This window comes from Desmodus rotundus, chromosome 1 (assembly GCF_022682495.2).
Source record: "Desmodus rotundus isolate HL8 chromosome 1, HLdesRot8A.1, whole genome shotgun sequence".
NCBI classification, from domain to species: domain Eukaryota; kingdom Metazoa; phylum Chordata; class Mammalia; order Chiroptera; family Phyllostomidae; genus Desmodus; species Desmodus rotundus.
In genome coordinates, this window is record NC_071387.1 from 190,453,286 (window position 1) to 190,470,120 (window position 16,835).

At 36.1% G+C, this 16,835-nt stretch overlaps 1 protein-coding gene across 5 annotated transcripts in view; it reads right to left on the reverse strand.

Moving 5' to 3' along the window:
- LOC112321026 (cadherin-18) overlaps nt 1–16,835 on the reverse strand; it is a 591,686-nt gene that overhangs the window by 33,741 nt on the left and 541,110 nt on the right. For all 5 annotated transcript variants that reach the window (XM_053914028.1, XM_053914024.2, XM_053914025.2 and 2 more), the window contains one exon: nt 3,302–3,423. In XM_053914028.1, coding sequence (XP_053770003.1) covers nt 3,302–3,423 — 122 coding nt within the window. The remainder of the gene's footprint in view (nt 1–3,301; nt 3,424–16,835) is intronic.

Sequence of the window (16,835 nt, forward strand, 5' to 3'; positions counted from 1 at the left end):
TAAACAATACATTAAAAATGATCTTTTTACCCCTCAAAGACAAGTCTAAATTCATGTTCGTGGAAGAAGTGGAAACACATGTTGAACAGCATAAAGAATCCAGTTACCTTATAGTGGCAGCTAAAATTATACAATATTATTAATAGACAACAATGATGCTAAATATGAAGGAGTTTTTTAAAGGATAAAAAGCACTAATCATATAATCAAAATATTCAATACATTATAACTTAGGAGTGTTAAGTCTAGCAATTAATTTCTGAAAACAGTAACAATTATATGAATAGAAGAGAAATACTATATAAATGGTTAATTGGACCCCTAAAATAAAAAATGATGCTTTTCACTAATTTAATCCTCTCTAATAATAAGAAAACGGAATGGCTCTTCTTGTGAAGAGAGTGCCTGGAGAAATGTCCACATGAGCAAGAAGTGGACAACATGAAAAGTTGACAACAAAAAGTGAAAGTCACGGGCCAATGTCTTCGGAGGCAATGTTCACATGAACAGCAGAAGCGTCAACTGATTCAAGAGTAAGGGCTAGGCGTCCTGGGCCCACGGTTTCAGGGACAGCACCTCACAGAGGGGGCTGTGGTTTGCAAATATCTCCTCCCACGCTGTGGCTTGTCTTCTCATCCTCTTAACAGGGTCTTTTACAAAGCAAAAATTTTTGCTTTTGATCAACTTCAGTTTATCAATTTTTAATGAATTGATTTTGATGTTCAGTCTAAAAAATTTTTGCCTACTGCTAAATCTACTTTTCCCCTAAAATTATAGTTTTTTCTTTTACTATTTTTAAAAATTTTATTTCAAGACATTTATGTAATATTATCTTGTGGTCAATCACTCAGTATTTTTTAATTTATTTTGTATTCTTATTAAATATTTGACGTAATGATTATCATCAGTATGAAAAAAAGTTCAAACATTATCTCCTCAAGTATTACTTCTGCCCACATTTCTTCTTTAAAATTCCTCTGATAATTGAATAACATGTATGTTAGACCTGCATTTCCCATGCCTTTTATATTTTCATTTACACTTTTTTGTCTTTTCGATCTTTCATTCTGATCTATTTTTCAATGAAATTATTTTGTCTTCAGCTATAGCTAATCTACTGTTACTATGAAGAACAGAAATCAAATATTCAGTTGCTGTGTTTTTATTTTTTTAACCTTGTATTGTATCTTTTCCATTACTATTTAGTCCCTTCATATCCCCCTCCCACAATTGCCACACTGTTGCCTGTGTCCATGAGACCTTTTTCCTTTTTGCTCAATCCCTCCACCTCCTCCCCTCCCCTCTATGATTCTGTTTCAATGTTGCTGGATAGTTCAGTTTGTTCACATATGAGTGAAATCAAATGGTACTGGTCTTTCTCTGACTGACTTATTTAATTTAGCATAATGTTCTCCAGGTCCATCCAGTGCTATATTTTTAAATCTAAATTTTATTTGAATTTTGAAGATTTTTCTCAAAAATTATACTTTCATAATGTATGTTCAGAAAATAAGTTAGGACCCATGCCCCCATTTCTGACACAATTAAAGTAATATTTAGTAAGTAAATCATTATATATCTGTACCATACAATTCTTTACTGCTTTTAAAATGATGATATAGGACAATTCTTAAGTACCAAAGTAATAACTTAATAACTTGACTTTAAAATATAATTTTTATCAAGTGTATCCACATTCAAATTATCTAATTTTTCAAGGATGATGAATATGAGAAAATTTTATGTAAAAAAGTATCCATTTATATATGCATAAATACCTCCTCACAAATCACAGTATTTAAAACACAATCAATTATTACTCTAACAAGCCATATTAATTGTTCCTCATACACATAAGATAATAATACATAAGATAATGTTTCTCAGGATTATAATGTCATCAGAAGTTTCAAAACGATTAAAGTGTTTGGGGTGATACCTTCATCCCGGTTTACCGATGACAGTGAAAGGAACTATCTCACTCAACAGGACCTGTACCTTTCTAACATCTCCAGAGTCACCTGTGACAGACAGACCTTATGGCGATTCTCACCGAATGCATGACTTGACGTAATCTCTTCCTCTTAGGGGTGGTGTAACCTATTTCCTGCTGTTTGCTGGCCAATGGAATATGGCAAAAATATTAATACATCATTCATCTGATTACATACATTCTGTAAAGCTGTTTGTTAGCAATGTCTTTACCAGAGAAACATTTCTTACTTGATTGGTGAAGTAAATGTCTATATTTTGAAAACCCACATGGCAGGAAACTACGGTGGCATCTCTGAACTCTCAGGAACCTTGACGAGCTGAGGAAAATCCCGAAGCTCTCAAGTCTATGGAAGGAAGTAACTACATGTTGCCAACAACCTTGTAGGCTTGGAAGAGGTCTCCAAGCCCCAGGTAAACACACTGGCCTGACTGAGACTTTGATTATATATAGCCCTGGGAGATTGGGAGACCTCTGCAAAGACCCAGCTAAGCTATGAGCACGTATGTAACTTACGGAAACTATGAGATGATAAGTGTTTTAAGTTGCTAAATTTGTGTAGTTTGTCATGCAGCAGAGAAGAGAAATAAATGCACTTCCCTTCCAAGCTCCCACTTGTTCTATGTGCCTCAGCCACCCTGGCCTCCCTTCAGAATCTCCATACTCCTTTAACTAGGTGCCATGATATACTGACACCGATGTCCCATTTTCAAGGTCCTCTATCCTTCCTTTGCTTTCCCACCTTCTTAATACATACACACTCTTCACATTGATAAAATATAATAATCTCTTTTTATGAGGATCATACACTGGTTACACACTCCCTCATGCCTTCCAAAATAGATGAACTAGTCCATTCTCCGCAGTCTGGTCTCAAAGCTCCGCCAGGACAGGAATGCTCAGTGTTTCCTCCTCGTTTACCACCAGGCTACGCACAAAGCACTCAACATGATGTCATTGGCATGATAAATGCCTGCGTGAATGAGTTAGTTTCTGAGTTACAGTTGGGATCTGGAGAAAACTTATTTCCTATGATTCTCAAAAACTCTATTTGGTGTTTAAAATAAAGCTTCTAAAATTATTTTCACTGAGCACAAAAATAACACGGGGGTTTTGAGGAGTACACGTAAGTCTTGGGGTGGTGAGCACACAACACGATGTGCAGGTGATGTATTATAGAGCTGCATACCCGAAAGCCATATAATTTTATTAACCAATAAATTCAATAAAAATGTAAAGAAAAAGAGTAATAGAAATAAAGGTGCTTTTTTTCCTATTCAAATGAGAGGAAGTGAACAGTTAACTTACCTGGCCGGGCTTAGAATTCTCGCAGACAACGATATCATATTCCCTGGCAAGTTCAGGCGGATTGTCGTTGACATCCAGAATTTTAATACCCACTGTAACATGGCTCAGCAAACCAGGATTGTCTGCAAAACACACAGGGTGTAGTTAGTATTTCCACGCACACTTCAGAGTCTTGGTTTAAAACAAATCTCCTTAATGCTGTCGCTCGTCACCGGCTCCATCTGCTGCGGCAGGACTTTTGGCAAAAGACAACTTCATGATGGCGCTCTTTGCTAAACTCATTAACTTAGCGAAAGATGAAAAATGAACACCAAAGCATGACATGAATGCTGAAACGGTATTTCTTGTCATATCAAGGAAATTACATGTTATTCAGAACTGGAGTGGGAGAAAGTTGTCAGAATTCATTGTATGCTGTCAGAGTCTTATGGGATGAACAATCAGTTTTATCATTAATCCAAGAAAAGCACAGCAGTTGGTAAAAATAATCACACAAGCTTTAAAAAGTTTAAGGTTTCAAGTCTAAATAAACTTGGCAAAAATAGAAAGTGAAGTTATTCACACACAGAGTCATTTACTTCTTACGGAAAAAAATAAAAAAAGCATAAAAGTTATCCACAAATTTAATGAATTAAAAAAAGGAGAAAGAGCACAAAGTAATTATCTCAAAACTTACAGAAAAACTATGAAATAAAATGCAATATTCATACATTCTAAACAAAACAGAACAAAAAAAACAAACAAAAATCTTAGCAAAGGAGGGATAAAAATGTACTCCCTCAAATTGATTAAGAAAACTTTAAACAACCAACAACAAATAAAACTACAATATACATGGTTCTTAATGGTGAAAAACTAACAGGAGTTAAGGAACAGAGCTATAAGAACCTATAACTTAACCTAATAAAGTATATGTAAAACTTATATGCAGAATACATTATTGAATTTAAAGATGATCTAAAGAAGTTGAGCCAAATCATAAATCAAGCTAGCCTGTCCAAATTAATGTGTATATTATATATAATCTAATACAAACCCAATGAGAATTATTCATGAAATTGAAAGCTGATACTAAGATTTGTAGAACAAAGATTATCCAGACTTGTATGAAGAAGCACAAAAAGGAAACTTACTTTACCATCTATCAAGTCTTATGCAGTATTAGAACTTAAGACAATGTGATAGTGTCAAAGGGAGAGACAAACAGAAATGGAAAAGAACCAACCACAGAGTCACTATACATAGAGATTTTATATACAGTAAGGATGTTATTTCAGGCCAGTGGGGAAATTAGGATGAAAAAATGGTTTTAGTGAAACTTGTCATCTCATCATAAAACGGCCATACTTACACTATACACAAAAATATATTTTAAATACTTATAAAGAGATTATATAACTAAGATAAAACTAGACATAATTTGGAAAAACTGTAGTTTAAAATATATTAAGGTACATGAAAACTTTCAGAACACAGAATGCACTAATAATCACAAAGGAAGCACTGATACAATTGATTACATTCAAGTATGATATTTATCAGTTCTTCCAAATATGCCACAAAGAGGAAAAATTCACAAAATGAGTAAATGTATTTGCTAACAAAGAATCTGTATCTACAATATATAACACAATGAATTAAAGAAATAGGAAAAAAGGAGCCAGCAGAATATAAAAATAGCTAATATTAGTAACATTTAACAAATTAGGTGATTTAAACTGCTAATAAACACATGAAAAATTTTCTACATCATTAGTAGTTTTAAAAATGCAAATTAATCTAATTAAGTTACCATTTAACACCAAACAGACTGATACAATGTTAAGAAGTTTGACAAAGTTTTTCCAAATGCTGGATCGGACAGAGACCAATGGGAATGCTTATTAATTAAAGTAACCCAAATACAATTTGTACAGTTCCATATACTTATGCCCAGGATCCAGCAATTTCTCTGGCTTATATACTGTAGGGAAATTCTTGAACACATATACCACCAGAACAAATAATGGGACAAACAACAACAGAAAACTACAAATGTCTGAAAAGGGTCTGGATAATTATAATAACTGTGGTATATTTATACTATAAAGAAAATAACTAAATAACAATAGGACAATGAATAGATCAATTTTAGCAACAAAGGGGCAATAAAAATATTTTTTTTCAGAAATGTCTCAGGGGGGAGTGGGCAGGGGACAGTGAGGAGAGGGGATTACAGGAACTACTATAAAGGACACATGGACAAAATCAAGGGGAAGGGTGGAGGTGGGGGAGGGAGGTGGGTTCAGCTGGGGTGGGGTGGAGGGATGGGGAGAAAAGGCATAGAACTGTGATTGAATAACAATAAAAATTAAAAAAAAAAGAAATGTCTCAGAAAACTGTATCCAAGCACAGTAAATTTTGTAAAGCTGAAAACATGTGAAATTAAACAATATATTAATGAGAATGATGTTCTTAAACACTACTTCTGAAGTATAACAATGTGTTAAAACATTGCTTTGAAAATCTTTGTCATACTGAATACTCAATACTGTACTAAATATACAAAATGTTATAAAATATCTTAAAACTAATATTCTTTGTTACTAGTATCATTTATAATAATATTAGCATTAACTTGTTTGTTTACATACAATAAAAGATAATGTGATGATTATACATTATACTAACTTTTTATATTATACATGTTTTATGGAATTAAAATTAGTGACATGCTTACTGAAGTATTTACTTATGTATAGTGACATCTTATAAAAATAACACATGGCTACAGCTTTTCAACAGGCTAATGTTGGCCATTATTTGATCTTTATTTCTAATGTTTAAAACTAAAAGAGGATATTCACTCTGAATTCCCATTTTGTAAATTAAAAATTGATATTGACTGAGTTTAAATTATTATCTTGACAACGCCAAAGTTACCATTAACTTCTCATGCCTTAGTATTGCCACAATATAAATATATCTCTTCTGTTGTATCTATTACCCATGAATTTTTTTCATCAATTTTTAGATTGGGTTGGCCAAAAGTTTCATTTGTTTTTTTTTTCCATAAGATGGCTCTAGTAGTAAGCACCACTTGTCTTTAATTTGATTTGAAACAATTGTGTTAGACTGTATCGTAACATCTGTCATATCAGTGTGCATTAAAAAAATCAATATTGATGAATTTTTGTCTAGTCATTTTAATAATGAAGATATAAGAAAGTATGCAACATTTTCATCATGTTATGCTCTATTATTTCAAGATAAATGAAAATGCAAATGAAATGCAACATAAAAGATTTGTGCAGTGTATGAGGAAGTCGCTCGAACATGTGAAAAGTGGTTTGCAAAGATTCATGCTTGAGATTTCTCACTGGATGTTTCTCTGTGGTCTGGTAAACCAGTTGAAGTTGATAACGATGAGATTGAGACATCAATTGAGAAGGATCAATGTTATACCAGCAGGAGACATATTCAAAATATCCAAATCAATAAAGTTATTGGGGAAAATGAAAAATGTGTCTTTTATGGAAAAAGCTAAATGAACTTTTTGGCCAACCCAATATTTCTCAGCCGGGTATTTGCTCACCTTTTAAAAGAAGTTGGAAGCAATCTGTTCTATAAATCTGAGGCAAGAACATTTTAACACTGGTAATAGGAGCCGTATTGTCCCTATGTAGTAAATAGTTCTTTGCTCCTTTTCTGAGCAGGCAGGGTTAGAAGTAACCTTCATGTATCAGGAAAAAAAAAAAACCCAAAAAACATTTTGTAGAAGAAGATTCTGGAAAAACTACATCTTTAGGAAGGACTAGAAAAAAACAACTGAGCATCTGACTATTTTCACCCATCACCTTCTTTTCTCGGCCCACCCCTGTCTTGCTCATGTTGTTCTCTGGAACTGAGCAGCCTTGCACCCAGTCCAAATGCGGGTATAGGAAATCCTTCTTCCTAGATGGAGACGGTCTCTCTCCATGTTGAAGCAGCCTTATTTATATGCCCTGTACAATTACAAATACACTATAGCCTTGTAGCCACTTGTGGCCTAATGGCACGCATTCCAGTGTTTCCTGCTCATAAAGCTGAGTATACAGATATTTTGTGATGAAAACATTCAACTCTTTTTTTAAAAATATATTTATTGATTATGCTATTACGGTTGTCCCATTCCCCCCCCTCACTCCACTCCATCCTGCCCACCCCCTCCCTCCCACATTCCCCCCCTATAGTTCATGTCCATGGGTCATACTTATAAGTTCTTTGGCTTCTACATTTCCTACACTATTCTCCCCCTGTCTATTTTTCACCTATCATCTATGCTACTTATTCTCTGTACCTTTCCCCCCCTCTCTCCCTCCTACTCCCCTATTGACAACCCTCCATGTGATCTCCATCTCTATGGTTCTCTTCCTGTTCTAGTTGGAAAACATTCAACTCTTAAGTATTTATCCAGAAAAATCAAAACATATATCCACACAAATACTTGTGTACACATATTTTCTGCAGCTTTACAAATAATAGCCCTAAACAGAAAACAAGTAAAAGAGTCATCAATAGGAACATTAACAAGTAATAATATATCTATAATGTAATATTAATTATAAACAAGAAACTACTGTTATTAATAATGTGAATAAATCAAAAAAATTTGTTGTTCAAAAGCAGCTAAATTATACTTATACAGTAAATATATAAATTCCCCAAATCATATTGCTTTGTAATTGCATTCATATGACATTCTAGAAGTGGCAAAAAAATGCCAATATTGTTATCACTGAGGGGTAAAGAGTAAGGGCATTGACTGTCAAGGAGAACACCTCTGAGGCTAGGAAAACCTGGCTAGGGAGGCAATTACCCAGGCAATGTGTATTTGTAAAGCCTGTTGAAATGTAACAAGATTTGTACATTTCAGTACTTGTTGATATTATCCAATTAAAAAAAAATCCCTTAGCAGTGAAGGAGAATAAAACATTTATGCATCCCGGAGAGTATCCTATTCATTATTAGCATACAGTTGATTGAGGCCATCAAGTAAGTAAATTTTATATGAAATAAATCATAGTTAAGAGAGTAAGTTTAATGAATCTATTTTAACAGTGGTTTGTTAAATTATTTTCTCAATGTCTACATAATACAAGATTTTATCATTATATATAATAATTTATTAAAAATGTACTCCCAATTTTTTCATGTGTACAACTTTCTAGTGGTACCCAAACTAAAATTTTGTCTCTCAGTTTCTGAAATATATCAAGTAATGACCAATATGAATTTAGCATATGTTGTGCCCATATTTACGATAATGAGAAGAGCTGACATTTATTATGTCACTATGTGGCAAATACTGGATTAAGACACTTCACTTAATCCTCATTGAAATCCTTTGTTAAAAATGAGAAATTATATAATTTTTTTTGTAAAATAATTTGCCCAAGCTGCTTGTAATACATAGAAAAAATTTTTCAATTCAGCCTAACTCCTGATTCAGTATCCTTAAATATTACACATCATTACCTACTAAAATAACGTAAAGACTTTACTGATAATAAAATAATAATTGAGACATAAATCAAAACCTTTATGAACATAGGATAAAAAACAGAGAAGTATATATAATGAAAACAACACAAAAGCCCAAACAGTCTATATTCATAAAAATAACCTAAAATATGTTCAGAATCATATACAAGAACTAAAGCAAAATCAAGATACCCTTTACTTTTACTCTGTTTGGCAGGATGTATGCGATTTTACCTTGGTTTGCTCATTGTGAGTGTTGTGTTTTGTAACCTTAATTTATTTGCAAGTGTTTTATCCTACTTAAAAGAGACTGCACTGGCATTGCTTATGATTTTAAAAAGAACACTCTAGCAGTTCTCTGGGTAATAGGTTAAAGTAGGCTAGTGTCAAGTTTAAAAGACAAGAAGCTACAGCAGATACTCCAGTGGAGGTGATGGTTGTTTGGACAGGAATTGGAGCAATGGAAATTGTATAAAGTGGTTGATTTATGAATATGTTTCAAAGTATAGCTGACAGAGTTTCCTGAAAAAAATTGATTGTGGAGCTTAAGAGAAAAATGGTGCTGAACAGGGTTCCGAGTGATTTACATGAGGAATCTGAAGATTATTGCCATCATTACTGAGATGGATAAGATCTCTGGAGGAGCACATTTAGAGAAAATATGGATTTTAAGGAAAATATTTACTTGGCACACTCTGAGCTTGAGACCTTCAAGAGGAGATATTAGGGTGGCTAATGTGAAACTCAAGGGAAAAGTAACCAAGTTTCTGCAGGTTTAAGTTTGAGAGGTATCTATGTATAAATGTTATAGAAATCCATTAGCCTTAATGAGATTACTTAGGCAAATACTCCAGGCAGGTCTAAGGTCTGAAAATCAGCATGCTACACAATTCAGTGAGTGGAGAGAGAGAGACACACGGACCAGCACACTGAGATTGAAGAACCAGTGAGGGATGAAGAGAATCTAGCGATATTGTGCCATTAAGCCACTGAAAGAACCTATTTCTTGAAGGAATTGTCAATTTTGCCAAATGGTGCTGCTTTGTTGAACAAACGGTTGAGTGAAAGTTATACTTTAGCTTTTGCAATGTGGAAAACAAAAGTAATTTTGGTGAAGCAATGAAAACGAGTGTTTTTAGAGTGGATTTTAAAGAGCATGGTGCAAGAGAGCGCAGACCATGAATACAGTCAGGCGCTCTGTGACAGCGTTTTCCTTAAAGAGGAACTGCATGTATGAGGGTGGTTCCAGGAGGGCCTCACAGAGCTGAAAAAGCCCTAGTGCCTAGTGACATAGCTGCCCTAATGCAGCACAACGCGTTACACGAACACTTAACACTGTGTTCCTGTTCCAACTGCCTACACGCAGGGGGGTCCAACCTGCGGCCCAGACGGCTGCGAATGTGGCCCACCACAAAATCATAAATTTACTTAAAACATTGTGAGATTTTTTGTGTGATTACGTGTTGAAATATATTGAATGTGTGGACCAAGACAGCTCTTCCTCCAAGGTGGTGCAGGAATGCCGGAAGTTTGGGCTCCCCTGGGTAGGACTGAGTACACAAAAATGCTGTACATATTTGTAGCCCAGGGGCTGTAGGAGAATAGGTTTTCACCCAAAAGTATGTCTACTTGGCATAAATATATTTATTTATTTTCATTGGTAAGTTTTAAGAAACAGCAGACATTAGAAAAGATCTGGAAACCAAGTAAATGTTACCTTTTGTAAAAAAAAAATATTTACATTTGCAAGGAAAATCTCCATTTGTAAGACTGTCCCGCTGGCTATGGGTGGGGGGAGGATGAATTATCTCTAAGAACTCTTAGCAAAGTGGAAGACAAGTAGGAAAATCTTTCCAACAACATTACTCTCCTTCACTGTGCTTCTTAACCTTCCAAAACTGACTCCCCCGCCCCCAACATCTTTTGTCTTCAGCTGGAAATGATATTTAAGGTGGCTTCAGCCAGTTAGGTGAGTTACTCAGTTTTCCTGGCTCTCTTCCATGTCAGCAGGAGGGATACATGTTATTAAACATGTTTGTTTTTCTCCTATTAATATTTTCTTACAGGGATGTTGTAGCCAAGCACCTAGAAGTGTAGAGGAAAAATGTATTTTCCTCCCCTGGAGAGCAAGGGGCCATACTGTGTAGCCTGGGGGTACAGCAGGCTACACTATCCAGGCCTGTGTAAGCGCTCTGTAATGTTCACACAAAGGATACACTGCTAAGGACGAATTTCTCAGGATGTACCCCTGTCATTGAGCTGTGCGTGACTCTATAAGCAACTTCTGTGAGGGGTTTTTGGAAGAGGATATACAATAGTACAATTGGATTAAAAGGGAAACACTCGATCAAGGTATGGTTTTAGTTCTTGATTTTGAGAGTTAATTTTATTTTAAGACAGGGGTGAAAGCCTATTTATAAGGACTGAAAATTATGCGTCAGAGCAGAGAAAATGAAGATGCAGGAAAGCGGAGAAACGGTTAAGGTCAATGTCTCTGAGTGAGCAAGAGAAGACAGGGCCCGGGGCATACTTGAGAGGTTGTCAGAACCACGGTTGGGGACTTTACTCACAGCAGCCTGCGGGAAGGGGTTCTGGGTGGATTGAAGCCTATAGCGGTAATTATATTTGTAGACCAGAGGGCAGAAAACTGTGGAAACATTTTGCTGATTTTTCTTATTTTTTAAGTCATTAGAGAAGCAAGGTTAGTTGTTTCATGTAAGGGCATTGGGACAGGTATTAAACATTTGAGGATACAGGAAAACTATAAAATAGACATCTAGCAGTATTGTATATAATAGCTTCAGTTATTCAAGGTTTTTGCTTTTTTGACTAAACACATTTGTTCTAATTCTTTCAGAATCTTTTACTGATATGGGCATACTGTGATAAGGCCTCAAATATATCAACACATTGTGTTAATAACTAAATAACAACAAAAAAATAGAATGTGTAGATATTGTAATCACCTCACCAAAGCTCTCTCACGTGTAGAACCCAAGAAGTTTGAGTGTAAGTGAGGGCGAGTGAAGACAAAATATGCGCCCTGATGATCTCGAGCCAAGGTAGACAAACACATATGTTTTGCAACAATAATTCATCAAAGTATAGGCACATTTTATGTGTTACAATTTTTAAAGGTAGTAAATAAAAATGTAAAAGTGACCTAATAGGAGCAACCATTTTAATGATTATTCAAAGTGACAATTTATCTCACTGTGGTTATGAATGAGTTTACCCCAGTTTAAGGTGGCATTCATTCATCCTGTTGTAACAGGGTGCAGCCAAGAGGGGCGCCCCAAGTAGGGATTTGTAATGGGGTCCAGAACTCAGGGTGTCAAGGAAATATTAGAAAAGTAAACATATATAGGATGTCCTCACCCCCACAAGCCTGAGCTGGGGGATGGGAAGCATGGAGCAGGGCCATTCAGAGCTGTTTTGGGTAGCAACAGCTGTGCAGCTAACCCCTGGCTTGGTCATTTAACGTATCTATAACCTCTGGCTGGTTTCATAGATATGTTAAATAGCTGTGGCCATGCTTTGAGCCAGGGGGATGGGAGTGACTTCCACCCAAGATGGGTCTGGGAAGCAACTCCCCCTGGTTACAGGGCCTGTGTGAGAGCTTGGAGAAGATGGGCTCCATGCCATGGGGCCACACCTGCCCAGACTTACTATGGCAGCCCAGTAAAGCTGGAAGAATATGGGGATGCTGGCAGGTGTAACTGATTGTAGGAGGAGTCGGAAATGGGGCTGCAGAGGAAGATGGGCACTGGGATAAAACTGAGGCGCAGCAGCCATATCAGAGAGAGGACCACACAGCTTTGGCGGAGAAGAGGGAGAGAGGACTACGCAGTGTTGGCAGAGTGGGGACCCCGTGCCGGCAACAGAGCTGATGGTGCCAGGAGCCTGAATCATGGACTTCTACTTCTTTTCCTGAGATACGGTACCCCGGACTGGGCAGAGGGAGAAGGAAGGACTGTGCATCTGTGCGTATTCTAAAGGACTTTAGTATTTTAATGAAGACATTAAGTCATTACTCTAAGTCTTTATAACTTTTAAATACATAATTCCTTTCCTTTTCACCAATCTCTGGCATTGAGAAATGTCTTTTCTCTGGCGGTGGGCAAGGCAAACCTAGTAGGTGGGGGGGATCCCCAGAGAGAAAGGGGGGGTCCTTCCAGTAATAGTATATTGTTCACCACCACCCCCGGGTCTGTTCTGTAACACTGTGACTATTTTATAAGTTAACATAATATTTGTTGCTTGTTACTATAACATAGCAACACTAAAGCAAAGGATGAGATCTAAAGAAATACAAAAAGGAAAAATCTCAGAAAAATGGATATAGAGACCAGATCAAAGTAAGCCTAAATCCAAATTTATGTATGAATTTTACAGGTACATGGGCCAATAAATTTATTTTACCTTAGAAGAAATTGAATTATTTTTGGATATTGCCTAGTAATTTGTTACATAAAAGTAGGTAACTAAAATACGGACACATACATGTCTGAACAAATATGTTAGAAAATTATTTTATTACTTTTGTTCATGCTTATTAAAACAATATCAATTTCTTTGTGTGGTAAGGAAAACGTGTCGGTGACGCTGCTTTGTCTGCTAAGGGAAATTGCTTAATGTGGACAAATTTGTGGAAGACAAATTTCATGTAACAAAATGAGCATGCTGGCAATGGCAAATTATCGTACAGAAGCTGAAGGAACTTCAAACAACCCACTCGTCAGTAACAGAGTTTTGTATTGTTGGATGAAGCTGTTAACAAAAATTCAACTCAGTTTAAAAGGCAACAAGGAATGAGTTCATGAGATCTTAAATTTAATGTTCATCACCTGAAACTAATAACTGGACTAAATTTGAAATTTGTGCATCCTAATCTTTGACCATATTTGCCTGAAAATTGAAAGACATGCCCAAACAAAATTGAATTAATAAGGAGCCTGAAACACTGGTGTCTGGACTGAGTAATGTATATAAATGGAATAAAGTAAAAGTGAAACAGAACTCAGGCAAATGTTCACATAAATGCAACAATGTCCAGTTGTTATTGTTTACTTTGTGAGATCTGGTGGCAGGAGACTCTTTCAGATTCATCAGATGAATGAATAATGTGGCATCTCAAGACTTTCCTCCTTTGGAAGCACAACTGCCATGCAAGCAATGAATGGCACAGTTGCGATGTGGTGTATTGAGCAGGTGGAATCCAATTCTTGCATTCAGTGTACAGAAAAATAAGAAATAAGACAGTTTAAGGAAATGAGAAATATATAGCTGAGTAACCACTGAATTGTATAGAGCGTGATAAGTTGGTTGGGCAGTTAAGGTGGAGAAATTGAGGGGCAAGGAATATTCATGTATGTAACAAAATTTTCTTAACCAAGTTTTATACAGGAAAATAGCTAAATATTTTGGAATTCTAGGATTAACCAATCACAAAATAGACCTGATTCCTATGCTTGAGATGTTCAAAATCTAGTAGAGAGAGAAAACATTAGCATAAAATGTAACAGGTAGTACATTTAAGACTAATAAGTGATAAGAGGATGTTTAAGGCACGCATAAAGTTGGAGAATAGAAAGACAGGAGCAGTACAATTTGGCTGCGAGGTTGAAAAAGATTTCACAGATGTTGTGTGATTTGAAATAGTTATTAAAAGTACAGAGCTACTTGCAAAGCAGAACAAAATGAGTAGAGGGCATTGAGAGATGAAAGGATTACAAAATTACTGAAACAGCCCGGCCTTTTTGAGAAACCTGTAACTGAAGTATGTGTGGACGACAAGGTGCAGCAACTGTACTCCTTGATAGAAAGGAGCTTGAAACTTCTTTCCCACAAAAACTTACACACGGATGTTTCTTGCAGCTTTATTTATCAATGCTGAAATTTGGAAGCTACCAAGATGTCCTTCAGTGTGTAAATTAATACACTGTGGTACATCCAGACAAAGGAATATTATTGAGTGCTAAAAACAATTGAGTTATCCAGCCATGAAAATACATGCAGGGAACTTAAATGTATATACCTAAGTGAAAAAAATCAATTTGAAAAATCTACATACTCTGTGTTTCCCACTATATGATTTTCTGGAGAAGGCAAAATTGTGGAACCAATAAAAAGATCAGTAGTTAGCAGGGGTTGCAGTGGAGAGACATAAACACACAGAGCACAGAAGATTTTTTTGCACAGAGAAAAATACTCTGTATGGCACTATAAAGATGAATCCATGCCATTATACATTCCTTCAAACCCATAAAACTCCAAGCATTAACACAAAGTTAAACTATCAACTTCAGGTGACTGTGATGTGTTCACATAGGTTCCTCAGTTATAACAAGCGTGTCCTCCCGGTGGGGTTTGTTGACGGTGGAGAATGCCAAGCATGCACAGGGCAGAGGGTATGTGGCAAACCTCTGTCCCTTCCTCTCAGTTTTGCTGTGAACCTAAAAGTGTTCTGACACATAGTGCTTTTTAAAAAGATGGCCTGCAAAAAAGTATCAAATGCATTTCCAAAACAAAATACACTGGAAAATACTCTGATAACATGGCTGATGTTGAGGTTAAAACTTACAAACAATTGTACACAGAAGAACCTCCAGCGATCTTGAACAGGCACTTAGGCTAAGCAATCAGTGTTGGAATGTGCAGTTTTCCAAACATAGTCTTACAACACGGCTATAAAATCTTAACTACTGCTCATTCTATATACTTGTCTATGATTAGGATTAATTTACATTTTATTATTGCTCACTGAGGTGTCTCTAGGTTTTTTATTACCATCCATAAAATTCAGGATGTTACAGTTTACTGTACTCTTTTACTCAGTAGATGTGTATTAACACATTTCCCACTTGAAGTACTAGCAAATAGTATTAAAAAAACTTTGTAAGTATATATTTGTGACACTACTGTAGTAAACATGGGCATTTCCTTTGGTAAAGATTGCACATAATTTTCATGGTGTCCTTGAACTCATGCACAGACATAAAATAGTTTCTACTCGATACAAATATTATTTGAGCTGAGGTGAAATTTAGAGCAATCTAATGTACGGTTTCTGAACAAAACACCTCTGGAGTTAGACTTCAAGTTATTTTAAAATAAACTTCTATTGTGTCTGACAAACATCCTCTTCAAGGATAATCCTCTTCCATATTCTGTACATGGAGCCTGTTCCAAAACAACTGCACAATCTTTTTTAAAATTTACTTTTGTAACAGCATTTGAGGACATGCTTATTGATTTGAGAGAGAGAGGAAGGGAGGGAGAAACAGAGTGAGAGAACCATCGATGCGAGAGAGAAACAGATCAGTTGCCTCCTGCACGTGTCCCAACAGGGACACCAAGCTGGCAACCTTTTGCCATGCAGGACAGCCCAGCCGACTGAGCCACACTGGCCAGGGCTGCCCAAGAGAACTTAACGCATGTCTGCACAAAACACCCCCATTCATAGTCATAGCATCTTTTTTCATAGTAGGCAAAAAGTGGGAAACACCCAAATGTCTGTTCAAGTTGTGAATGGGTAAATAAAATGTGCTATACCCATACAATGGAATATTTTTTAGCAATAAGAAAAATGAATTAATGATGCATGCTACAACATGGATGAACTTTGAAAAACATTATGCTAAATGAAATACGCCAATCACAAAGGACCACACATTATATGCTTTTTTAAAAATATGAAATGGCAATAACAAGTAAATGGGTTGCTACAGATTAAATGTTTATGTCCTCTCAAAATTCATATATCAAACCTACCCCCACCCCCCACTTGATAGTATTAGGAGGCAGGGACTTTGGGAGATGATTAGGGAATAAGGGAGGAGGCTTTATAAATGGAATTAGTGCTCTTATTGTCGAGACCCCAGAGGACTTCCCTGCCTTCTCTCCTGTGAAGACACCTGTAGAAGGCAGCCAGGGGTGAAACAGGAAGTGGGCCCTCACCAGACACCAAATGTGCCAGCATCTTGATCTTGGCCTTCCTAGCCTCCAGAACTGTGAGAAATAAGTGGTCGTC